This window comes from Astyanax mexicanus, chromosome 3, assembly GCF_023375975.1.
Source record: "Astyanax mexicanus isolate ESR-SI-001 chromosome 3, AstMex3_surface, whole genome shotgun sequence".
In the NCBI taxonomy this organism is placed as follows: Eukaryota; Metazoa; Chordata; class Actinopteri; order Characiformes; family Acestrorhamphidae; genus Astyanax; species Astyanax mexicanus.
In genome coordinates, this window is record NC_064410.1 from 34,653,183 (window position 1) to 34,679,377 (window position 26,195).

Genomic DNA, 26,195 nt, shown 5'->3' on the forward strand with positions numbered 1-26,195 from the left:
TTGAAACCAGTACTATAACTCTTTTACTTAAGTAAAAAGCTTGAGTTGATACTTAAACTTCTACAGAAGTATTTAAAACCCTAGTATCTACTTTTACCTGAGTAATGAGTGTGAATAGTTTTACATTTGTTTTGCATATTTTGCAGAATCTGTGCCATTTCTTTCCCCAGGAAATTACATAATTGTGTGCACAAAATAACTTTAAAATACATTTTATTATGAAGCATAGTGTTTTGTTCACTGACACAAGTGCAAAAGCAAGATTTGTAAAGATAAGTAAAAACCTTAATAAAAAAAAACACTTAGAACACTGAAAAAATAGCATTTGCTGCTTGTCCACACTCTCTTACCATAAACTTTATCATGAAATACAATTAATAAACTTGTTCAGAGATGTATTGTTTTGCATTGTTGTGTTATTCCACATCCCATCTATGCTTTAAAAATATTTTTTCACAATTAATAAATAATATTTCAGTTAAAATATTCCTGTTGCCGTAAAGCTTTACCCCATTTGAAACGTTTCTACAAGTCACATGTACAACAGGACATCTACAACTTCAGTTGTTGTTCTGAAGACCACAGTAAGACCAAAATTAATTTCCCTAATTTGTTTTTTTCTGTATGTTTCATCTTATTGGTATGGAAGCCCATTTCCGCCACCTGAAGAAAAAAAAAAACGTCCTCAACTAAGTCATAATTATGAGATAGAAAAGTCATAATTATGGGATAGTAAGTCATAATTATGGGATAGTAAGTCATAATTATGAGATAGTAAGTCATAATTATGAGATAAAAAAGTCAGAATTATGAGATAGTAAGTCATTTATGAGATAAAAAGTCTTCTCATAATTATGACTTTCTATCTCATAATTATGACTTAGTATCTCATAATTATGACTTTCTATCTCATAATTATGACTTAGTATCTCATAATTATGACTTTTTATCTCATAAATATGACTTACTATCTCATAATTATGACTTTTTTATCTCATAATTATGACTTACTATCTCATAATTATGACTTAGTATCTCATAATTATGACTTACTATCCCATAATTATGACTTTTCTATCTCATATATTTATGACTTAGTTGAGGACGTTTTTTTTTCTTCGGGTGGCGGAAATGGGCTTCCATATATTGGTAACTATGACTGAGAAAGTCAATCTCAACACTTATCCATGTTACCTAAATTCATTCTTAGATCTTATTTGTTTATTTTTACCACTATAATTTGCTTAGCGTCCTTATGCTATTAGCATAGCTACCATTTAGCTAAATTTCAGCTTTTGGTAATTCTAGGCTGACAAATCATTCCTGTTACTTTAATTCCTGTTACTCAAAACATAAAGTAGCAGAAATGAGTGGCAGTAACAGAAATTAGTTCCAGTGACAGAAATGAGTGGCAGTAACAGGAGTGAGTTCCAGTAACAGGAATGATTTTTTTTGTCAATATTAATTATTTAAACATGCAGTCAACCATTTCTTTAAAATAAACACTTTCTTGAGAACAAATCAAAGGAATTAGTGGTTCTGCTTTTTAACATGTTTTTTTAAATGTCAAATGAGTTTTGTAACCAACTTCGGATTAGAAGTTAAATTAAGTAAAGCTGCCTGAAATTGACCAGTACATGTTTTACATAGTTAAATACATGTATTATTAAATTTAGAGTCGTAAAAAAAGATATATACTTCTACCTGAATAATAAGTGAGTGGTTTTAACACATTTGTTTATAATACTATTGACGTGGGTATCTGAATTCGAGAACCTAAGCTTTAGCACTAGCGCTAACTAGGCTCCCTATTTAGAGAGCAAGAGCGCGGATGGGGGTCGTAAAAGGAAATAGCGGATCTGTTTCCGGTGACGGTTTATTACACCATGGCAACAGACCGCTTGTGCGCTTGGAAGCGAGCAGAGCTGAGAGGAGTCTGCAGAGCGGAGGACAGAGAGAGCAGCCGCTGCTTATAGCAGGAGTTACTCAAACCTGTGATATTGTTTATTTATCTGTGTGACTGAACGGGTTTCACGGTCTGTCCCCTCCGAGGCTTTATTCAGGGCAGGCAGGCGATGCTGGAGGCTATAAAAGTGACCGGTGAGTCTGAGCTTATTTAAATCCGTTATAATGGTTTTCGGTGTTACTGTCTTAACGACAGTTTCCTTATATATTAGTTATTTATTTGTTTTACACATTTTACTCATTTCTTTGTGAAACACACTTACTTTAAATAATGTTATGAACTCATAAGAGAAGAACAGGGCTACCGCATACCGCAGAAAAAAAAAACTAACTCTAAACTAGGTTAACTGAAATGTGCAGTTTTATCAGGACGGGGAAACCTAAAAACTTAAAAAAATAAAAAATAAAAATTATCATAACATTTAACCTATATGTTAACAGTCCAGTTTTTGCTGCTAGATTATGTAAGTTAGTTACAGTAGCTTTTGTCAGCTTTAAATGTACATTTAAATAGTTTCAAACCTGCTAGTGTTAAATTTAGAAAGAACACAATGAGTATTACATTTTAAATGTTAAATAAAAGTTTGTTGTGTGAGGACTCGTGAAATGAAGAATGTGACTGGTGCTTTAGGTCACTATGGATCAAACCAAGCTGAACTGCTTGGATTTTTGCAGTTCAAGCTGGACAATATGTCACTATTTTATTGTACAGTGATACATTTTCTTATCGTATTGAGAATATAATCACTGCTTAAAAACACCATTGCAACAGTGCATTTCATTACAGAGAGTGTGCAAAATCCTGTTAATCATGTGCAGCAAAAAATGAATTTTATGAATGAATTCACTCTATTATTCATGAAATGAGTTTGGGACAAAATGTGTCCCCAACAGCTTGTAGCGATGTACCCAAACTGCATTGTATCAACAATCCAGACAGGTGGATCTGGTGTTATTGTGGTAAGATTGTTTTCTTGGGTATACCTGTTATATCCAACAAATGAATACCTGAATGCCACAGCCAATTTAAGTACTGTTGCTGACCATGTGCATAATGCAGTCTTTGGTATATATAATATATATATATATATATATATATATATATATATATATATATATATATATATATATATATATATATATATATTCAGTTTCTAAATCAGTTTATCTGATTTTGCTATTTATAGGTATATATTTAAGTAAAATGAACATTGTTGTTTTATTCTATAAACTACAGACAACATTTCTTCCAAATTCCAAATAAAAATATTGTCATTTAGAGCATTTATTTGCAGAAAGCTTCCAAACTTAAGTATGGATTTGTTCAGAACGACCAGCAGCTCATCTGCTTATTTACTTTACTGAAGGACTAATTTTATAATCTGGGGCCAGTTGTTCAAAAAATGTAATCCGGATCAAAATTATCCAGATTTGGTAATCACATTTTTTGCTATCCAGGATCAGCTGATCTGTCTTACTTTTAAGCCAGTTTTTCAAAGCAATATTGGATTGGATCAACCTGATCCGGAAACACAGTTTTCAGGATTACCTAATCCGGATTACTAGCTATGTAAAAAACAGATAGAAGAACCAACAGGGGTTGATGACTCCTTTTCTTGCAGTAACAAGATACTGCTTATTGCAAAACAATACGAGCAATTGAACGTTCTGCAGAGACGCTTTGCATGCCTTAACTATTTGCGAGTCGAACCACAGAGAGCATGCAACATAAAACTTGCATGTATTGTCCTGCCCAATGTTGCTACCAGACGCAATGTCCCTCTCTGTGATGTTCATGATGCACCTGAGCCTGTTGAAGAACCAGAACAAACTCTGGTGTTCTTTGCAATTGTTCGAAATTATTTTTGACAGCTTCATATCTGATGAATGTTTCTTTGACAATAATATACAGTGATGAATGACAGTGACGTAGATGACAAAATGAATATATTATTTTTGTTTGTTATTAAAATCTTTTGGGGGGTTTATTTAATGGGGTCAAGATTGTTTTTATTTTTACTATAGAAAAAGGCTTAATTGGTAGCCAATGTCTACTTTATCACTGTAACAGTTAAACAGGTCAAGTGCAAAATAGAAATAAAAATATATACACTAAATTGTACAAATGTATTTTTTTTTACTTTAAAACTTTGATTTTAAAGTTTTACTACATTTTCTTCATGAAATCCACTTTGAAATCCTACCCCTTGTTGGGATCAGGGTAATCCTGTTTTTTTGGATCAAAGTTATCCAAATCCTACTGAAAAGTTTTGAACAACAGAAACTGAAGGTTTGATCCATTTACAAACTAGGATTGGATTACGTGATCTGATCCGTTTTCAGAATGCTTCTTTCCCTTTTGAACAACCCGTTTTTCAGATTTCATCCAATCCGATAACCAAAATCCGATCAGATTTCCTTTGAAAAACTGGCCCCTAGGTGTTGAATAAGACATTTAAATAATTAATTTCCCCCAGAAGAGTGCTGGAAATGCTAAAGCTGCATTGCATATATATATATATATATATATATATATATATATATATATATATATATATATATATATATATATATATATATATATATATATATATATATATATATATAGTTGCCAATTTATAATGATAAAAGTGTGCATTCATTATAAAATAGGTGGACTTAAGAGGAACAGATGACTGACGCTTTGAATCTGAGTGTTTAGGGGCACATTTTGTTCTACACTGAGAGGGAAACACTGCAGGGCAATTGTCTAAGATTTTAATTTAATTGCATGATTGATTTGTTTTGATTGATCAAACCCAAGGACACAGATGCCACTCTCAGCATATCAAAGCAGTTCCACTTGTTTACAGCCTAACATACTTTTTCTGTTGTCATAATGCACATTTATTCTAACTGTATGTATTGAATTATATCAATATTTTCATTTCTCTTTTTACAGTTTCACATACCGGTACTAATCAGTCTTAATTAGAATGACTAAAAAACACACACTACAAAAGGAGCTGTCTATCAGAGTCTATAACATCGCCTGCATGGCTCTCTGACACTAAATCTGCACCCTCCTGCTTCCAGCTCAGTGCCTTTATTAGATGCGCTTCACCGTTACGATGCCAGAGGGGTTTCTGCAGAAGCTCTAGCTGTCTACATTCATCAGACTCATTTTAATGAAACGCTTCTTCCTACAAAGCGCTTGTTTTAGCCTGTCACCAAGACGCAAGTCACATCGCAAGAAGAGTTCCAGAGTCAAACCTTTTTTTGTAGTCTTTAAATGCTGTTTGTTAGAGTGTACAGAAGAACCATTTAAAGATGGCAAATTATATAATTACAATATTAAAAGTATCTTAATTGTTCTCTGAAGCTTGTGAGTTTGTGACTTTATATTCAGATGTTTAACGAGCCTATAAACAACAGCCTGTTTTACTGCACAGCTGTTGCCTTGTTAAGTTTGCGCTCCCTTTCTGCAGACACTGGCACATAAAGTGTCATGGTCATTTGCACCTGGTGCAATAAACTGTACTCCCATAACTATACCATTAACTAAGTCCAGTCAGTACTACTGTTGATGTGCAATGCAGCCATCTTGGATTCTGTTTTTTCAGTTAGTGAGGCTCTCCTTTCGGAATTCTGGATTGAGGGGCCTACCTGGAGCTCCGAAATTCCAACATCCCACTTTAAAAGGAAATGCAGCCCTAATAACATTTGTATCATGTTCAATTCTTATCGTGTCTTTCTTGAAACACAGATTTTTGTAACCTACCACAGAAACAATTTCAGAGAAAGTAAACACTTGAAATAATGCAAAGCTGCAGAATAACAGAAGAGACTCCTAGCATATGCACACAGATCTGCTGTAAGTAAGTCTGCTGATCTCTTTATGCTGAATGGGCGTGTTAATTTTCTCTTGCTCACTCAGTAATAGGATTAGATTGTTGTGTCCCGGAAGCTCAGTGGAGAGTGAATGAGCCTGTACTGTAAACTGCACTCACTTTTCTACCACCCAGATCTGTTTCTTGTTCTTTGTTGAAGTCAGGTTAGATGGACAGGGAGATTGTGTTTCTAGGGAAATGAGGACGCAACACTTAAACAAACAGCGTGCGATTTGAGACGAAACCCATGACCCGAGCCGTTCCCCTTTTGTTCCATGTTCCTTGTCTTAAGTAACGTTAGCCTATACCTTCTGTTGCATACTCCTAATTGAGATGTTCCAACTTTTCCTTTGAGTTCGATTAAATACGTGTTGTTACAAGTTGTCTAAAACAGCCTGTTTTTAATGTTTTTAACAGCTGTTCATTTCATATAAATGTACAATGAATTTATATGGAATATTTTAACCGTAATTGCCTTTTTTTGAATGAGTTTTTTACAGAAACAAAAACAGTTTAATTCTGAGAGATAAAGAGTGGATAGTAATGGGTCGTTACATAAACTATAAATTGTCTTAAAAACAGAGAGAAAACATGTTACACCCAATTAATTAGGAGTTGTTCATATCATAACAAATAAATAAAATGTGCAATGTTACTTATGCATGATTTACAACGTTTCTAACTAAAAAGTAATATGTAGATCTTACAAATTTACATTTTCAACGTTTGGCATATAAAGGTATAAGCCCCTAATGATATTATATTTTTTATGTACTGTATTTTAAATTTAAAGTGTTGCATTTCTCTACAGAACGCCTCCACTGGCCCGAGACAGAGATGGCTAAGAAGTGTGTGTTGAGTCCGATGGAGAAGCCGCTGAGCCCTAGCCAGCTGTACCTGGAGCACTGGTCTCCAGGTGTGCTAAAGGACCTGTTTGGAACCAGTAGCTACAATGTTATTTTGCAGAACGAAGAAGAGGAACAACTCAGTCCCAAACACTCCCCTTATAGACGGCCCAAAAGAGCACAGCACCTCATTTCCACAGCCTCGAGAAAGACTGGTGGGAGGCCTGTAGTGTTAACCAGGCCCAGAGAGGGATACAGGAACGTCAGCCAGTCACAGCTCTTCTCCAGCAGCACTCGCTTTGGGAATAATATCACAGTCCTTGGAAGTCCCATTGGATTGACCCCCCGCCCAGTCCCCAGACCACAACGAAGTTCCCAGGCAAGCTCCTCTCGAGTCAGACTACCTCTGCTGGCCAAAGCAGGCTCTGTGAGAGATTCTGAAAACTCACTGAAGAAGCTATGCATCCTCACAGCCATAAAGCCATCCAACGTGGACAGTGAGAAGACCCGCTTTTTCAAGTCAGACTTCACCTACAACCCCCAGTTTGAGTACAGCAACCCGGTGGCTCCACAACAATGCTTCTGACCGCTTCCTCACACAGGTACGAGTCAGCTACAAAAAGAAACATGCACACCTTCTGTAAACAGCCTCTGTCTCTGTTTCACTCTTTCTTCACTCACTCTGGGTCTCTACCTCATTCTTTGTGTTTGTTATACTTTCCTTATTCCTCAATTACTCTGTTTACTTCACTCATTCTATACCTCTACCTCACACTCTATGCTTACTTTAAACACTTTCTGTCTTCCTCTGCCTTCCTCTCTCTGCCTCTTTATGCTTACTCCACTGACTCTCTGACTATAAATCACTATTTATGCTTACTTCACTGACTCTCTGACTCTAATTCACTATTTATGTATGCTTCACTGACTCTGTCTCACACTTTCTACTTACATCACTCACTTTAGGCCTCTGCATCATTTTATCTCTGCCTATGCCACACTCTGTCTGGTTCTCTTACTTTACTCACTCTGTACTTTGAATTCAGTCTCTTAGCTTAGTTTCACTGACTCACTGTCTTTGCCCACTTTTTACTTTCCCTGTCTCTGCCTTACTTCCACTGCTTACTCCACTCTCTCTGAGCATCAGTCTCACTCTCTTTATGCTTGCTTTACTTAGTACTATATAGAAGTCTGGTTGTTTGGAGTGTTTCTATGTCCTTAGTGAGAGGCTTTTTTATTTTGGGTTTAGCTCAGGCACACTGTGCTTCTTTTAGAGCGAGACAGCTTTAGGAAGATTAATCCAGAAAAAAGGGCTTCAGTCTTCAGGCATGTGGCTGAAAGAGATACTGATGCTCCTGCAGGTTGGATTAAGCCAGTGTCTGTACAGGAGCTGTATAAATATGATGGGAAGGGCAGGAATCCAGTAGAGCATCTCATGAAGATGGAGACATGCTGGACTGTGTAGAGCAGGTGTGATGGGGCCGGAAAAGAACCTATATATTACCCTGAAGCGACAGACAAAAAAATATATACTGTATATAATTTACGTAGCTTCTCCCTATACCCTAGGTGTTGTAGGTCTGTTTGTGTCTGCAGTTTACTTGCTAATGTTAGATAGTGAAATAGTGACTTATACTCTTACTCACGCCTTAATCATCTCTCTGTTACCTAGGAGTGGGTGATATAACTCTGAAATAGTATTACGATATTTCAGGGTATTTATGCAATAAGATTATTATTAATGATATGACAAAGCACTGTTCTAAATGGTGTGCTTAATTTTTAACAAAGTTTGTTATTATAAACAAGTTTCATTGCACTCAACAATGGCTGCAATGCAATATATTACCTAGACAAGCAGGAATATCATGCTTGTAAAATCCACAGGCAGTTAAGGAGTATAGTTTGAGTAGTGGGTGTTATAGTTTGGGCTATCATGTTTTGTCTGCCTCAGTATCACCTTGGTTAGTTTTACACAACAGCTGTAGTGCTGTGGGTATTAACTTTTCAGTGCCCGTCCAAAGGTGCAGTTTTTTTCCCCCCTCATTAACCCAAATGCACAGTTCACATTGCCTTCTTAGCTTACAGCTCAGTATACAGTGCATCTTCTTGAGTGCATTAGTGTGTAAAGTTAACATGCTCATATGTAGTATAATTTATTTATATTTGAGAAAATATATATATATATATATACAGCTCTGGAAAATATTAAGAGACCACTTCAGTTTCTGATTCAGTTTCTTTGTTTTTGCTATTTATATGAGTGTATATATACCTATACATATATATTTTATATAGGTATATGTTTGTGTAAAATGAACATAGACAACATTTCTCCCAAATTTCAAATATAAATATTGTCATTTAGAGCAATGAGAAAATGAGAATGAGAAATGGCTGAAATAACAAAAAAAAAGTTTTATGAGTTCAGATATCAATATTTGGTGGAATAACTGGTGATTGTTTTAGTCCCATGCATCTTGGCATGTTCTTCACCACCAGTCTTACACTGCTTTTGGGTAACTTTAACCCCCACTCCTGGTGCAAAAATGTAAGCAGTTCAGTTTGGTTTGATGGCTTGTGATCATCCATCGTCTTCTTAAATATATTCCATAGGATTTCAATTTGGTAAATTCAAACTCATAACCCATCATGAGTGATCATGAGAGTGATCTCTTATTTTTATGGATAGCTGTATATATTTATGTATATATAGTGCAAAAACAGTGGAGAGCAGGTCAGAGTGTGTCAAAAGGCCAGCTGGACTTGTCTTCTAAGGTTTGATAAGTTACTCTGATTTGGTCAGACAGTGCTTTGTCCTCCAGGTACACTAATGCACTCAGTACTGCTGTGACCGGTGATTTAATATGGCGCAACTTCACTAGATCTAGTGCTTTGAAATATGTCATATAATTGTATATGTTATTAGTGCTCTCTCATGCGTAAGGGCCTGTCATGTCTAAAGAGGGCCTTGGAGGGGTCAATTTGATGACTAAATTTGATCAACATCAAGGCAGAACTGGAGTATATCTTCTTTTAATCACTTGATTTGCTTAATAATGAGTCAGCTTCATCAAACCGCTCTGGCAATGATCATGTTGGATTGGAAGGATTTGTAACATTTTAAAAATTTAAATGAGTAACGATGCAGCACATACAAATGTATCAGAGTAAAAGTGTGAAACTACTAAATTAAAATATGTAAAAGTGGAAGTATGGGAAAAAAATAATACTTCAGTAGATACAGCATTGTAGTACTTAATTACAGTAGTGAAGTACTTCTACTTTATTACTATACATCTCTGTGAATACAAACCTGCAAGGCTAACATTTACTGTCCTGCACATACTGTACAGCCCATATCTTTCATCTTAAAATCACCTTTTTGCTTTAAAATAACAAATTAGTAAAGATAAAAATGTTTGTGAAGGTAGTAAACTGATACCAAGCGTGATTAAATGATGCTGAAAACTTCCTTTTATTTAAAAAAAAAAAATCCTTTTATTTTGCGAGTGGATCATAAAAAATGAACTTAAACCTGCCGTTTTTCAGCTCTCTCTAACAGCTGTCTCCCATACTCCCTGTATTGTACAAAGCAATACACAATGCAGCCGATGCAGAAAAGAGGTGGAGTTTGGGTCTGTTATCACAATTAAAATATATAAAAACATTCAAGGAAAAACTGTAGTATTGTTTAAAATATATTTTTTGCCATTTTTTAGACAAATAAGTTCTGTTGCCAAATATTTAAAAGCTCACTTTTTAAAAAATGATTTAATATAGCTTTTTTATCAAGTACTTTACCACCCTTACGACTCATAAGTTACTTAAAGGAGCATTATTGTTATATAATCACAATGTTTTGATATGTGTATAATTTAAACTTTTTTCTGTAGACATATTTGTCTGTGGCCCTCTGATATACTACAAGAGTTACTGCTAAATGACTCTGGTTTCCATGGCTACTATACCAGTCCTGATTTAGGCCAACTCGTCATGGCCTTTCCTTCTAGCTGTCACCACTTTGTCCTCGTGTGAAACGGAGTGTGTGAGTGGCTCTGCTGTGCTTGTAGAGGATGATTGCTGTAATGATGGTAAAGCACTGTATTGATGATCTGGACACTGACTGCCCCAGGGCTGTTCACATTCAGTATAAATCACATCTCTGGAGCTGAAGTAATAGAGAAGCAGGGCAGTGAGATGCTGCAGCTAATTTACAGGCTGAACAGAAAGTGTGAAAAGAAGGAGCAGGACTGGGACTGTGACAATTGCTTGACCTTTCTCTCTCTACCTGTCTCTAGTACTTGGTGCTACATGTACTACCATTTGTTTTGGCTTCTTTTCTCATTCTTGTCTATTTCATATTGTCCTAAATTCTGCATTTACCCACAAACTTAATTTGTTCATTAACTTTTTATTAACGTTTTTATTTTTAGTGACTTATGATAACCTGTCAGGAAGTGAGATCCTAGATCCTATATCCAATAAGATCCTACAGGGGTTGGAAAATGAAACTGAAACACCTGTCATTTTAGTGTGGAAGGTTTCATGGCTAAATTGGAGCAGCCTGGTGACCAAACTTCATTAATTGCACCAGTAAGAGCAGAGTGTGAATGTTCAATTAGCAGGGTAAGAACACAGTTTTGCTCAAAATATTGCAATGCACACAACATTATGGGTGACATAGCAGAGTTCAAAAGAGGACAAATTGTCAGTGCACGTCTTGCTGGCGCATCTGTGACCAAGACAGCCAGTCTTTGTGATGTATCAAGATCCACGGTATCCAGGGTAATGTCAGCATACCACCAAGAAGGACCAACCACATCTAAAAGGATTAACTGTGGACGCAAGAGAAAGCTGTCTGAAAGGGATGTTCGGTGCTAACCCGTATTCTATACAAAAAACATAACACCACGGCTGCCCAAATCATGTCAAAATTCAATACAATGCTCAACTATCCTGTTTCCACCAGAACTGTCCGTCACCACAATCAATTATTGTGGTCTAAAACCAGGTGTTTCTGTTTCATTGTCCAACCCCTGTATATTCTACACAATTAAAGGTATATACTTTATGAAAAAAAACTATTGGGCCACCTATTTATTCATTGTTTTATCCAGAATAAGGGGCATTAAATAGAATTCATCCTGCTTTTGTTGAAGTAAACTATCTCTTCTGTCCACAGAAGAATTTCTTCTAGATTTTGGAGCATTAGTGAGCTCAGGGTGTTGAATGATGTCCAGCCCAGCTCATCCTCTTCAATCCCCCAACTCATCCAGAAATCATAGAATCACAGTTCCACTGCTTCACAGTTTACTGCTGGGGTGCTGTATACGCCACTAGTCTACAACTGCAAATCATGCTTATCTGCTCCAGAGAGTCCACAAACATAAAATCTTTACCTAAACATTTGGAATTTTGGTTTGTCAGACGCCAGCACTTTGTGATTGGAATCTGTAAAAGTCACAAAAAGACCTTTACTTAAACATAACCATATTGTACACAACATACTAGAGCTACTGTGTTTATATCTCTGTGTTGGGTTGTTGTTTTCCAGGCTGTGCGAATCATGGAGCTTGCGCTGCAGAAGTACGGGAACTATGAAAAGTTTGAACAAGCCACTGGAGGGAGCCTGCTGACCAAGAGCCGAATCTGGTCCCATGTGAAGAAGTACATGGAGAAAGAAGGCTGTGTGGGGGAGGTAAGTGTAAGGGTATTGCACTTAATCACTTAACAACATCAATAAGAATGTATGCCATCACTGGTTCTCACAAATACAATTTCCAAAATATTAACTTCATGTCTAAAACGTTTTATAGAATATCAATGTTTTATTCCCAATCATTCTGGATCATTTCTATTGGTCCACTCATCATGAAATTTGGCTAGATTCACAGTATCGCACACCTTAACATATTTAAACATGAGGTAATAAATAAATAAAACTGAGGTAATAAAATAAATATAAATTAATTAAAGAACTTACAGGTCAGGTCCAAATCACATTGTTCCAGATGTCCTGGTTTTTGTTTATGTTTTCTGGAAACCTTTGGTCTTGGACTGATGTTTTTTTTGTTTGACAGAAAAGAAATAGACAATACAAAAGCAAAACTAAAGCATCTCAAATGTCCTTGCTGCATTTTCCCATGTGCTGCTGATACCAGCCTACATCATTAGGGGTTATGTAAGGTTACACAAATGACTCTACTCGTTACTGTCATGCACAGTGCTGAGGGAAAAACAAAAGCTTGCACAATGTCACTCTCAGCAACAGTGGCAACGATGATTCACTGTTCATTCACTTCAGTGCATCGCTGTGTTTCTCCTGTGGAGAACCAGTGTCTTTTTGTTTCTTTAGAAATGTTCTGTAGCTTGTGTAAAGGGCTGTTCAGGGAACATAATGCAACATGAACATGTACAACACAATACAGACTAGAAGAATATATATAATATAGACCTGTGGCATGGACTAATTTGTCATCTTTAAAATACTTACAATAGAGTACATTTACACAGTTTTTGTTTAGCATTTTGTATGTGTAATATGTAAATATTTAAATATAACATGTGTGGGTGTGTATTCAGATAGTGGTGCACTTGACGGATGACCTGCTGTCCAGAGCCTCCATGACTGTAGTAAATGGCAGACCAACACTGACCATAAACATCTCCACAGCCAGAGAGCAGTGGCTTGAGGGAATGCTGAGACACGAGATTGGTGAGTCCATGTGTTTTAGCTATAAGTCTAATGTCATTAACAGGTAATGGAAGCTTACACATTGTTGTCTGATTCAGTTCAGGCCTGCCTGCTGCTTCTGGATCAGCCTGCGGAAATGTGTGCTGTCTCTCCAGGTGAAGGTCAGTTTTAAACAGATTTTGTTGTCCTCGGTTCACTCAGGCACACACTACTTCAGAGGCATCAATAACAGCCAACAGCCGTGGAACAGCGGGGCAGGGAGGAAAAAGCTGGGCCTGAGGCCTTTAAACCCCACAGAGGAGGGTCTGGCCAGTATCCACAGCGTCCTTTTCCGCAGAGACCCCACACTGTGGCGAGCTGCACTCCTGTACTACACCGTTTACCAGGCCAGCCATATGAGCTTCTCTCAGCTATTCCGCGACCTGGGACGCTTCGTCCACGACCCAAACACCCGCTGGGACTACTGCGTCCGGTCCAAGCGAGGTCAGACAGACACCTCACAGCCAGGTAGGCCGCACACAGGCACACACACACTGATCTGGACATCAATTTTGTCATAATAGCTTATTAATATACATTTCATTTTTCTTTTAATAGTAATTATTTGTATCAATATCACATGTTTTGCTGCTCTTCAGGCTGTTTCAGTAAAGACCAGGTTTACTTGGATGGAATCCTGAAGATCCTGAGACACAGAGAGAAGATTGATTTTCAGCTCCTTACTGCACTGGGCAAGGTCAGTTTGGCCCGTTTTTACACATATAGATATTCATGCTTGTAATATGTCATGTCTTGTATCAAATATATACACTGCTTGGCCGAAAAAAAGGTCGCCACCACAAAAATAAAAGTCACACACTAATATTTCGTTGGACATCTTGGAATATGCCCACGCCACCAGGGAAGGAAAAAATCCATTGATGGAATAACCTGGTCTTCAGTATATTTAGGTAGTCAGCTGACCTCATTCTTTCAGCACATACTGTTGCTGAACCTAGACCTGACCAACTGCAGCAACCCCAGATCATTTGCATTTATCCATGTGGTAACTTTTTCTTTTTTGGCCAGGCGGTGTATACTGCTCTGCAAAAAATTAGGAGACCACTTCAGTTTCTGAATCAGTTTCTCTGATTTTGCTATTTATAGGTATATGTTAGAATAAAATGAACACTGTTGTTTATTCAATAAACTATGGGCAACATTTCTCCCGTACTCCAAATAAAAATATTGTCATTTAAAGCATTTAATTGCACAAAGCTTTCAGACAGACAAATAATGCAAATAAATGTTCATATTCATAAAGTCTTAATAGTTCAGATCAATAATTGGTGGAATAACCCTTTTTTTTAAAATCAGTTTTCATGCATCTTGGCATGTTCTTGTCCACCAGTCTTACACACTGCTTTTGGATAACTTTTGGATATGCCTCCCCTGTTGCAAAAAATTTAAGCAGTTCTGCTTAGTTTGATGCCGTGTGATCATCCGTGTTCCTCTTGATTACATTCCAGAGGTTTTTATTTTTTGGTAAAATCAAAGAAATGTTTAAGTGGTCTCTTATTTTTTTTCCAGAGCGGCATATTCAGATTTCTTTTGTTTTTGCATTTTAATATTACAATAATAAATAATAATTTGGTCCAACAAAAAGAAATGGTTTCAGTCCAGATAAACTGGTTTGTCTGCGGTGTGAAAACACTTTTTTGGTGTTACACTTTTGTAATCTGTTACTGTTGTGTTGCTGTGTGATGTGCGGGCACTGGAGGGAAAGTCAAAATTCTGGCAGAGAAGCAAAACTCGTCAGTACACCTGGAAAGGCAATTGCTAAACTGATTAGCCACACACCTCTACAAACCAATCCATATAAAGTATAGGGAGAAACAGCACATGAACTTGACGAAAACGGGATGTAGCAAAGTTCTTTAGTATACACATAAAACTTAAGACTAAACTAAGTAGAGTAAATGTGTACTTTAGCCACCTGTTAAACTCATGTTGTAGAAAAAACAGTTACCAAACATTTGGTCCTATAATTCTAACTGGGAACAGTGATCTGACTTGTTAATTTGATTTTGAACTTTCACTATAACTACATATGATTTGAATACTTGTTTGTAAACTGTTTTAATTGCTGAGAATTAATGTTAATGTTGGGAATGCAGACAGACTCCTGGTATGTTTCTAACCTAGCTAAGAGAGTGATTTTCAACAAGAGAGACAACAGAAGTGCTCATTTGCATGTGAAATGGAGTGAGCGTGACTGTGCTGCAGGCTAATTGCACAGATGGCGTTATTGGAAGGACACAGTGTGAACCAGCAGCAGCAATGACTCAGCAGACACAGACAGACACACATTAGAGGGGCGTCTTAAAAGAGCAAATTGAGCAAATACATTGCTATTAGAAATGTCAAGAAGAGGAGAAGTGCCAGCACCCATTTATTTGAGACTGACTGTTTAGACTGACAGATGTTCTTCTTTTCTTTTATGCATCGATGGCCGTGTAGTGTACTGTATTATTAATGTAACATTCAGAATAGGAATGGAACATACAGTAGAGGAGGGGACACGATTTTTGGAATTTTAAATAGTGGACATGACAGCATGAAGTCAGCCTTATTGAGTTTCCCCCCTTAAGATGACTTGTCAGGCCTTTACTGCAGCTGCATTCTGTTACTAGTCAGTTACTGTTTGTGGGTATTTCAATATATTTAGTTTAGAGTTTTAGTAATATTTACTATTTAGTCATTTCTTTGCCTCAAGAAGCTCTTGGTTTAATTTCCCAATATAGGTTGAGACATTTTACTAAATATGAGCAGAAAGTATTGCTATATAAACTTCAGAATTCATCCTAAATCTGTCAGTAGGCACGTCATTAATCTTTCTTTCCTTCTCCATACTCTTATTTTCTATTTTTGTTGTTACAAGTTAATCCTGGTTTCATCCCTCTTGTCCACAAATCTTGCTCACAGTGCTGTGTAGTCCAGAACTTGGCTTAATCCCTGTTCAGGAAACCAACCCTTTAATGTAGTGTTTTTTACACCCTTTTTTACATGCTTACATTTTTCAGATTATTAAACAAACTTTAATATCAGACAAATATACCCTGAGTAAATATAAAAAGCACTATGGTGATTGATTATTTCATTTATTATGGTAAAAAAAATATTCGAGCCAATATAGACCTTTGTGAAAAAGTGTTTTTCCCCTCATAAATTAACTGTGATTAATCACACTTTTTGAAGAGTTTAATTTCACCAACCAGACCTGTAGAATTAAGAAATCACTTAAACAGAATCTGTCTGACAAAATGAAGCAGCTAAAATATCTCAAAAAGCAACACATTATGCTGCAATCTGTAGAAATTAAAAAACAGATGAGAAAATGAAAAGTCATTGATCATCTGTCAGTCAGGAAAATGTTAATATGTCATTTCTGAAGCTTTGGGACTCTATCTACAAATGGAGAAAACATAAAACACTTGTCTCAGGAGTGGCCGACCAACCGAAATTCTTCCAAAGGAACCCAGAACAACATTTAAAGTACTGCAGGTCTCACCTGCCTCAGTTAAGGTCAGTATTAGTGATTCAATAATAAGAAAAAGACTGGTCAAAAACGATATCCATGGGAGCGTTCCAAGGTAAAAAATACTGCTGACCAAAAAGAACACAATGACCCATCTCACATTTGTCAAAAATGTAGTAGTGTTGGTCTGGAGCTGATTGGCTGCTTTATGGCCTGGGTAACTTGCTGTAGTTGTCTGTAAAGCTTGAATGCAGTTGTTGCCGCCAATCAAATCATTTCTTTTATTGTATGTAAATGTGGACTATTTCGGAGCACTGTTCAACAGTTTTCAATTTTAAATTATTTAAAAACTGAAAGAAATGGAAAAGAAAATGTCGTAACATATTTCTGTTTTATATGGAATTTTAGGCCTTCCTTAACAAACCTGTATTTGGTGTATGTGTTACACAGGTGTCCTATGAGGACGTAGAGCGGCTGAAGGGTTTGGCGGTGATGGAGCATGTGCGTATCCCTCACTTCCTGCAGGATCAGAGCCGTTACTCTGAGCAGCTGCAGAAGATCATGGAAGTCAACCAGCTAACAGACGAGGAACTCCGTATGCTCATTTGAGCTCAGTCACACCCTTAGAGCCAACCTCGAGCTGACCAATATAAGCTGAGAAATCTGACACGTATCCTATTGTGGCAAACCCTGCATCTACCCAGCCTACGAGTGATGCACTTTTAACCTAAGTGTACTTTACACCCTGTTTTTTTCTGTCCAAAGATAAACATATTGCTATTTCTGTGGTGTTTTGCTGTCTTTGAGGTTTAGGTAACAATGACATTTGACCTGCAGGTGAAGACAAATAAAACACAACACAGCACAGCACCACCTGCATGCCATGCACAGTAATACACAATTTTTTTAATCCAGTGCTGTAAAACTAGCGGGAGGCTAAACGAGTGCCAATTTTTCATCCATGTGCATGCCTGTTCTTTATATATATATATATATATATATATATATATATATATACTTTAACTATATGCTACTTTCTGTGTTTGTATTAGAAACTGATAATCAGCAGATAAACAAATTTACATGTTTTTCCTCGTTTGCATAAAGTGAGCGTTAAGTGATTTGTGCTTTATATATTAAGTTTCTTTTGATTTGCACTGAAGCTACATAAAAAATGTAGCTAACACGTAATGGAAGTAATAGTATGACACAATATCTAAAAGTATTTATATGTTGAAAACTGAAATGTACATTGTAAATGTGGGGAGTATTTGGAATGCAGCCAGAAACATGCATGCAGCTTTTTTCATAAGAATCTTGTTTTTTTCTCCCAAACAACACTGAAAACACTGATTATTCTTAAATGGAAGGCTAAAACCATTACTTGTTAGCTACATTAGCTTCAGAGGTCCCGTGCAAAACTAAAGAAACAGACTTCTGACACAAAACAATGTCTTGGCTGTTTGGCCATTTGTTTTTATTTTTTACCACACCGTCGTACTATAAAATAAGGTTAAATTAATTGTGAATACTGATAAAAAAGCCCAGTTTAGTATTGATGTAGAGTATTAAACTAAAGCTCCTAGAGATAAATGACAGTTTATATGTACACCTTATTTGAAAACTTTAAACAGCATTACTAAAATGTGCTTTCAGACTACTTAAGCCAGAAGATTTTAAGACCGTTAGAGACTAATTATTATTGTTTAAAAACCTTTTTTATGAAGTGGACATCTTGTTTAAGCACACCAGCGGTTGTCACCAGCATGCCTGCTGGGACCCATTCTTGCACATATTAAACGTTAAGCTGCTCTTTTACCAGCATTCTTTTGTAGACTAAGGTTTTCCTATTTTGTATGCATGGATTTTGTGTTAGAAATTGCAATCCTTCAATGAACCGCTGTTTAGTTTTAATGTTCTGTATTGAGGACTGTATTCTGTACCAGTGCAGTTGTGTATTACTCTGGATATTTTAACTAAACTCCTCTAGATTGTTGGTTACTAAGACTTACTAAGTTTTCTTTACTGACACTTTATGGACTGGGAATCCTCTGGGGAGAGGGAAAAAAAGGAAACAAATCCACGCGTGCATAATGCGTGGGAGAATAAAGGTGCTTTATTCTGTTTTCATTTAGACTGCATACACGGACTATAGTAATAACCCACATGGTAGTATCATCATATCTATGTTTATAAACATGTATATTTATATACCACTGTTTCACTGTGTTTCTCTTTTATTTGAAAAAAGAAACATAACTGTGGAATAAACGGACAGAAACAATTCAATCACAGTGTTTTTTGTATTTGTTCAAAAGATCATGTTAACTGGTGTTTAAAAAAACATTGTAAAGAATCTTATCATGTCTTATTGTGTTATTGAATCTAGTTTTTTACTCTTTACATGACACGTGTTCTATAGCTGTCACGTTTTCTTTCTACTCCAACCTGTCCTTTTAGAGCTACTCTTAACATTTACATGTGAATATTTGTAACCACCATCAAAAGTCAAACACATGATTTTGAGTTGTTTGGAAACAGTAATAAGCAGCTGCCAATCACCTTTTATCCATGTCATTTACAGTACAAACTACAAGCTATTACTGAAATAAGCAAGCCAAGGCAACAAAAACTGACACTGTCCTGTTGCTACGGTTGCGTGGGAAAATTACCTGAAAAAGTGCAATTTGACCTTATATTCTATTATAATATATGCTATGTTCACAGGGCAATTATGCACCAAAAAATACACAGTGATATTGTTTCTTAAATGTGACTTTAAATGTGACTTGAAATGTGTTTTTTGAGATGGCTTACAACTGACAAGATGCCATGAGATTTAGACCCAAAGTACCATTTGACCTTGTCTTACATTAAAATGAATGCTATATTCACAGGGTCATTATAAAATAACCCACAGTAATATTTGTTCTTCTTCAGGATTTTAACAGTCTGATGTATTGTTTCTTAAGTCTTTTTTTTAGTTTTTTGAGACGATTTAAGACTGAGGAGATATAAGCCGAGCCGCGGCTTAACTGTCTCCAGCCGTGGCTTCACTGTCCCGAGCCGAGACTTAACTGTCCCCATCCGCGTCTTCACTACCCTTAACTGTCCCATCCGCGGCTTAACTGTCCACAGCCCGGACTTAACTGTCCCCATCCGCGTCTTCACTACCCTTAACTGTCCCCGGCCGCGGCTTAACTGTCCCCAGCCGCGGCTTAACTGTCCACAGCCCGGACTTAACTGTCCCCAGCCGCGGATTCACTGCCCCGATCCGCGGCTTCACTGCCCTTAACTGTCCCCAGCCGCGGCTTAACTGTCCACAGCCCGGACTATGTGTCCCCAGCCGCGGCTTAACTGTCCCCAGCCGCGGCTTCACTGGCCCGATCCGCGGCTTCACTGCCCTTAACTGTCCCCATCCGCGGCTTAACTGTCCCCAGTCAGCCGCGGCTTAACTGTCCCCAGCCGTGGCTTACTGCCCCCAACCGCAGCTTAACTGCCCCGAGCCGCAGCTTAACCTCCCCAAGCCGCGGCTTCACTGCCCCGAGCCGCATCCGCAGCCTACTGCTCCGTTCGGCTGATTAAGCGACTTGGGAGCCCTCGCTCGTACCTTCTGTGATACAGTGCGCGCACGAGAACTGACGCACTAGTTTAAGCTCTAACCAGCACTGACCAGAACACTCATATTTATATTTATAACAAAATTATCTTTATTTCATCTCCATCATCATCATTTCATAAAGTTCATGTGGCGGAATTCTTCTGAATGTACCACACCTTACAAGGCTCTTCATGATCATCTACTGAAAACTCTCCATAAGGCTCAGCAGATGATCAAGCTCAGAGTCCAATAAGGAGACGTCGGGCATTTCACAGACTGAACATGTTGAATCACATGTACAAAGATGCTCTCCAGTTGCATCATACTCAGTGTCCTTCACCGTCCTCATCATCAGTCTCTCTTCTGAAGTCCACATAGGACTGGCTCTGCTGGTGGATGATACTTCACAACTGTCTCTTTCTTCTTCTGTCCTTCCTCTCTTTTTCCCAGTCTCCTCACAGTCCTCCCCTCTCTTTCTCTTTTCTGCCTTTTTCCTGCCTGCCTCTGTCCCTTGCTCGGCCTCAACTGGTCCCAAACCCAGCAGTTCATCGAGATAAATGTCTAATATGGAGACATCAGGCAATAAACTGCTTGAGCTGGTGGGACTGGATCTAGGTTCTTCTCCTGGACCATCTACTGGGGGGACTCTCTCCTCAATGTCCTGACTGTCTATGTTTAAACCTCTTTTTATCTGTTCAACATATAACTGACCCAGTCGAGCTCTTTCCCTGTCTTCCTTAACGGCCTCCGACAATGCTTTGCTCTTCAATACGTAAGAGTTTCTCTTTTTCGGCTCTCTTTGTAGTTCGTCTGTTATTTTCTGGTAGTCAAAACCTTCTGCCTCCAACTCCTGCCTCAGCCTCCTAGTCTTTTCACTATATGACTCTTTAGTCTTCACCTTCACCTTCCTCTTTCTGTCTCTTTTCCTAACCGGCTTATTCATGTCTGCCTTACTCTTCGCACTGATGTGTTCTGTACCTGGCTCCTTTACAGTCTGACTCTCTCTCTCTCTGTTACCTCTGCTTAAACAAGATGCTCTGTGATGACGTCATAACTCGTTCTGGTGTGACGACACGCGTTCTGTCCCTAGCAACTGTCGCTTGTTGCTAGGGTGGACAAGCAGTGGTGAAACCCACTTTATTGTGGAACGTTATACTGCCTTCACATTTAGACAGACATATAATATAAATATAAATATATATTTTTATTGTTCTTATATATATATATATATATATATATATATAGGTTAATCAGTGCCTATAATTTAGAATTTCTCCTAAAAGTAACCTAGCTGTTATTCTGGCTCATATCCCATGCAGTTTAATACTATAATATCAGATGGATTTCTTCTTTTAATCCTTTTATAAGATCTGCTGTACTTCTGCTGCAGGTGGAGACTTCTGTCCACCTCCACCCTTACCGCACTCCAACACGCCTAATGTTATAGCTGATCAGCGATCAGGCGAATTTACTGCTGTAGTTAAACTCCTCAGCCGCTTGAGGGCGCTCTCACTTCACAACCCAGATGACCAAAAACAAACGGCTGAGCCGCTGATGTAGGCCAAGTCTCTGCAGCCCGGAGCAGTGGGCGTGTTATAAAGTGGTGTACGCAATATATTACATATTGACATAAATACACACATTACATAATACATAATTGTCTTGTGGCTCATTGGCAGTCATTTATGGTTTCTCAAGTTCTATACGAAGTTTGATGCAGGGGTGCTAAAAATATTCAGAAAATATAGGGAGAGCACAACAAAAACAGGACCCATGTCACCAACAGGACCCATGTAGAATGTGGTGCATAATAAATAAATTATTTAATTAAGAACTAGTGAATAAGAACTTACTGTGTACTGACAACTTAAAAAGTAATCATGGTAATCTGACATGATGACAGTCTGTCTGACACATATAGTACTAATACAAATGTTTTAAAATATAAATATTCAGTTCTGGTGGAAACAGGAGAGTTGAGGTGCACATTGAATTCTGCCGTGATTTGGGCAGCCGTGGTTTTATGTTTTTTTTTGGATACAATCCGGTTTAGCACCGAACATCCCTTTCAGACAGCTTCCTCTTGCGTCCACAGTTAATCCTGTTGGATGTGGTTTGTCCCTCTTGATGGTATGCTGACATTACCCTGGATACCGTGGCTCTTGATACATCACAAACACTTGCTGTCTTGGTCACAGATGCGCCAGCAAGACGTTCACCAACAATTTGTACTCGTGTAAACTTTGGTATGTCACTCATAATGTTGTGTGCATTGCAATATTTTGAGCAAAACTGTGCTCTTACCCTGCTAATTATTAATTAATGAAGATTGACCACCAGGCTGCTTCAATTTAGCCATGAAACCTCCCACACTAAAAATGACAGGTGTTTCAGTTTCATTTTCCAACCCCTGTAGTCCACAGTGCTTAAAAAAAAAAGATATTTCATCTATGGTATTTGAAAACTGTTTTATTAATTTCCCTTTTTTCGTTTTTTATAGTCTTATTTTTAGTTTTTTCATAAAGCTATCAGGCAACTAAAAATCTCATCTGTGATTATTTAGACTAAATTTGCATTTAATGGCCTTTATCATAGGAGTATTATAAACTGTTCAGTTCAGATCAGATTTAAAAGCAAATTAAAGCTGTTTTTTCCAGTTAGCCTGACTGATAAATGGTTTTCTTAAAATCCTTGATTTTCCTCCTTTGAAGATTGTTTCTCCACTGTTTAATCATGCGTTGGATAGTTCTTAACCCAATTATTGTAGTTTTAGCTTCTACAATGTTTTCTCTGCTTGATGAATGTTAATATGTCTGTTGACATGTTTAAGCTACTCACTGAAAAAGGGGAAACAAATAGAAAAACAAAAAAGAAAACAAATATATACGCATACACATATGTATATCCATATATATATATATATATATACATAATAGTATACAGCTATAAAGCATCATAGTATACATTTAATTGTATAGCATAGCATTTAATTTTACTAATACAATTAAATTGAGGTCTAATAAATCTCAGATTCTTCTAAACAGATGGTAGGATCATCATTTCAGGTCAACAATGACTAAAATCTTAAAAGTTTAATTTTTAAATCTAAGAAATGAGGCTGTTTTGAAAGCAAAGGGACTCTCTATGTAGTATAATAGAACACAATGTAAAGAACCACCAACAGATTCACATTGTTAGGTGAAAACCACAAATAAAACAGCACTTTTTAAAAGCAAGTAAATATCTCAGTATTGCTTTATTTCACTTCATTAAAAATGTTTTTTTGGCACATGTGCAATTTCACACTCCATTCACACATACATCCCTCCTTATATTTAAATATCTGATTTAATAGAATTTCTCTACATTTAAAAAGAATTTAGTGCTACACCATTTCTACTATACAACAGCTGTTAAAGCATCAGTCTCTTTTGTTCAAACATTGAACAGTCCTGAAGTGATGTCACTGTGGCACTGCAGCAGGTCACCCCTTTGTCAAACCACGACGACCATGTCCCTACGTTTTAAAGGTCACCGCTCGTGTTTTGGCATGATGTCATCCCTCTCCAGCACGGCTACGCTGCTGCTGCCGTTTTGGAGCGGTTCCTTCATAACTACGTCCATGTAAAACTCCGCCATGACCGGACAGTGCTCTGAGGCCACTCCACCCCATGACCAGTTATCAGGGATCCAGGGATTGGTCAGGCCCTCCCTCACAACAGAGCATTCACCTGCAGGGGTAAAACATAGACAGGACATAAGGAAAATGACAGACTATGTTAACAATAGAAGTATTTAAATTACTTTATAATATTAACTAGATAACTGAACTAGATAGATAAAATAAAATTGCTGGATTAGATACAAAGTAGGATATTGCACTGTGCAAATATAGACATCACTAGTTTAAATTAAGTATTTTCTTCTTTTACAATCAATCTAATTCGTAGGTTACTGGGAAAGTGCTAAACTACACCCTCTGCTGGCAGTTTTATCACCTGACTAAATCAATCCCTTAAATAGTTAATAAAAAAAAAGTAGGAAAGTTCTCTGAAATGAAGAACAGGAACTCCTAAAGCTAGTCTGGGAAACAGAGTAGCTTAGCTTCTGTTTCACCTCAGAGTTTGTGTTCTCTGTTCCTGATGGTGAGTACTGATTTCACAGTTCAGCACAAACAAGCCATTAACAAAAAAAAGCTGAAGTAAAAGTGAAAATGACCATAAAAAAGTCAATTTTTCCTAACTCAGACACACCTGTGTAGATCTTCTTCATTGTCCGGCTGGCCCAGATGTTGTCCAGTGCAGAGGAGCCTTGTGGTGATTTGGTGCTGATGTTGGTGTAGACAGATGGGGGCAGGAGAGCAAGGAGTTTCTCCTTCTTCAGAACGTCCAACTCCGCACTGTCCGGGGGCATCCCGAAACCGCCCAACACCAACACGTCCTTCACCCCTACAGCCAGGAAACCAGGTCTTATTAGATGTTTATTTACTAAGTACTGAGTGAAATAGGTGTACACGCTTAAAAAGAGGGTTCCTTGGTTTATAGTTGCTGTCTGGATATAACAGTGCATCTAAAAAAATGTGAATATCATCGAAAAGTTATTTTATTTCAGTAATTCTGTTAACTTATAAATTTTATAGATGTATTACACATAGAGTGATCTATTTTAAGCCTTTATTTCTTTTATTGTTGATGATTAATACTTACAACCAATGAAAACCCAGAAATCAGCATCTCAGAAAATCTAAATAATATGTAAGACCACTTGGTACTTTTGGCAGTGTGGGAAGTGTGCCAAGTCCTGCTGGAAAATGAAATCTGCATCTCCATAAAAGTGGTCAGCAGAGGAAAGCATGAAGTGCTGTAAGATTTTGTGGGAAAACACTGCACTGACTTTGGACTTGATATAACACAGTGGATCAACACCAGCAGATGTCGTGGCTCTCTAAGCCATCACGGTCTATAAATCTATAAATATTGAATTGTAAATGTAAATGTAAATCAAGGGACCAGAGCCTGAAGGAAGAGTGGAGACGCACACATTCCAAGTTGCTTAAGTCTTGTGTGAAAGAGAGGGCAAGAGAGACAGGGAGAGAGTCTTCAGCAGAGTGCTGCTGTATTGATAGTTTAGAGAGAAATGAAGATGCAGATGAGAGTAGCTGGATTAGCATCCCTGTTATTCGAGTGGCCAGCACATACAGCCACGCACAAACAGTAAGACCTGGGACGATATAGCGAATTATACAACAGTTAGTTCCGACCTCACAATCTGATTGGTTGAGAAGTGTTCTAGCCGTGCTGATATATGTGATAACATCACGGCCTTCTCACACTAAACTTGTCTCACTCTGCCGATGCGTTGCCGAGTACAGCGTATAAACACAGGACACCCGCAGCAGCGTTAGCTTAGCACAGGCTAGCGCTCAGCCGCGGCACACTCGTCCGCAGCGCTGACTCGTCTTTTGTGGAAAAAAGGGAAAGAAAATCGCTCGGTTACTGCCGTCTGACAGCCAGAACGCTAACCAGCCAGGCTAGGCTAAGCTAAGCTAAGCTAATGTTGAGCTAAAGCAAGCTACGCTAACCTAACCACAGTCCAGCCAGCTAGCTAAAACCAACACCACCCAGAAAAACAAGCAGAAATGCTCAAAAAATGCGCAGCTTTCACCTGAAGACGACTCCACGGAGCAGGAGAGGAGAGTATT

General features: G+C 37.7%; 2 protein-coding genes across 2 annotated transcripts in view; one reads left to right on the forward strand and one right to left on the reverse strand.

The window, feature by feature from the left end:
• The first annotated feature begins 1,929 nt into the window (after window positions 1-1,929).
• Window positions 1,930-19,182, forward strand: kiaa0895 (KIAA0895 ortholog). Its single transcript, XM_022683075.2, is given in 8 exon segments — window positions 1,930-2,100; window positions 6,646-7,249; window positions 7,251-7,281; window positions 12,237-12,380; window positions 13,265-13,397; window positions 13,578-13,883; window positions 14,015-14,112; window positions 17,344-19,182. Coding segments are annotated over 8 exon segments (1,500 nt in total). The 5' UTR covers window positions 1,930-2,075; the 3' UTR covers window positions 17,503-19,182.
• A 4,549-nt stretch (window positions 19,183-23,731) lies between these two features.
• eepd1 (endonuclease/exonuclease/phosphatase family domain containing 1) overlaps window positions 23,732-26,195 on the reverse strand; it is a 36,656-nt gene continuing 34,192 nt past the window's right edge. The window contains exons 6-7 of the mRNA XM_007254726.4: window positions 24,748-24,942; window positions 23,732-24,225 (exon numbers count right to left, since the gene is read on the reverse strand). Of these exons, the coding sequence (XP_007254788.3) occupies window positions 24,026-24,225; window positions 24,748-24,942 (395 nt within the window). The 3' untranslated portion in view covers window positions 23,732-24,025. The remainder of the gene's footprint in view (window positions 24,226-24,747; window positions 24,943-26,195) is intronic.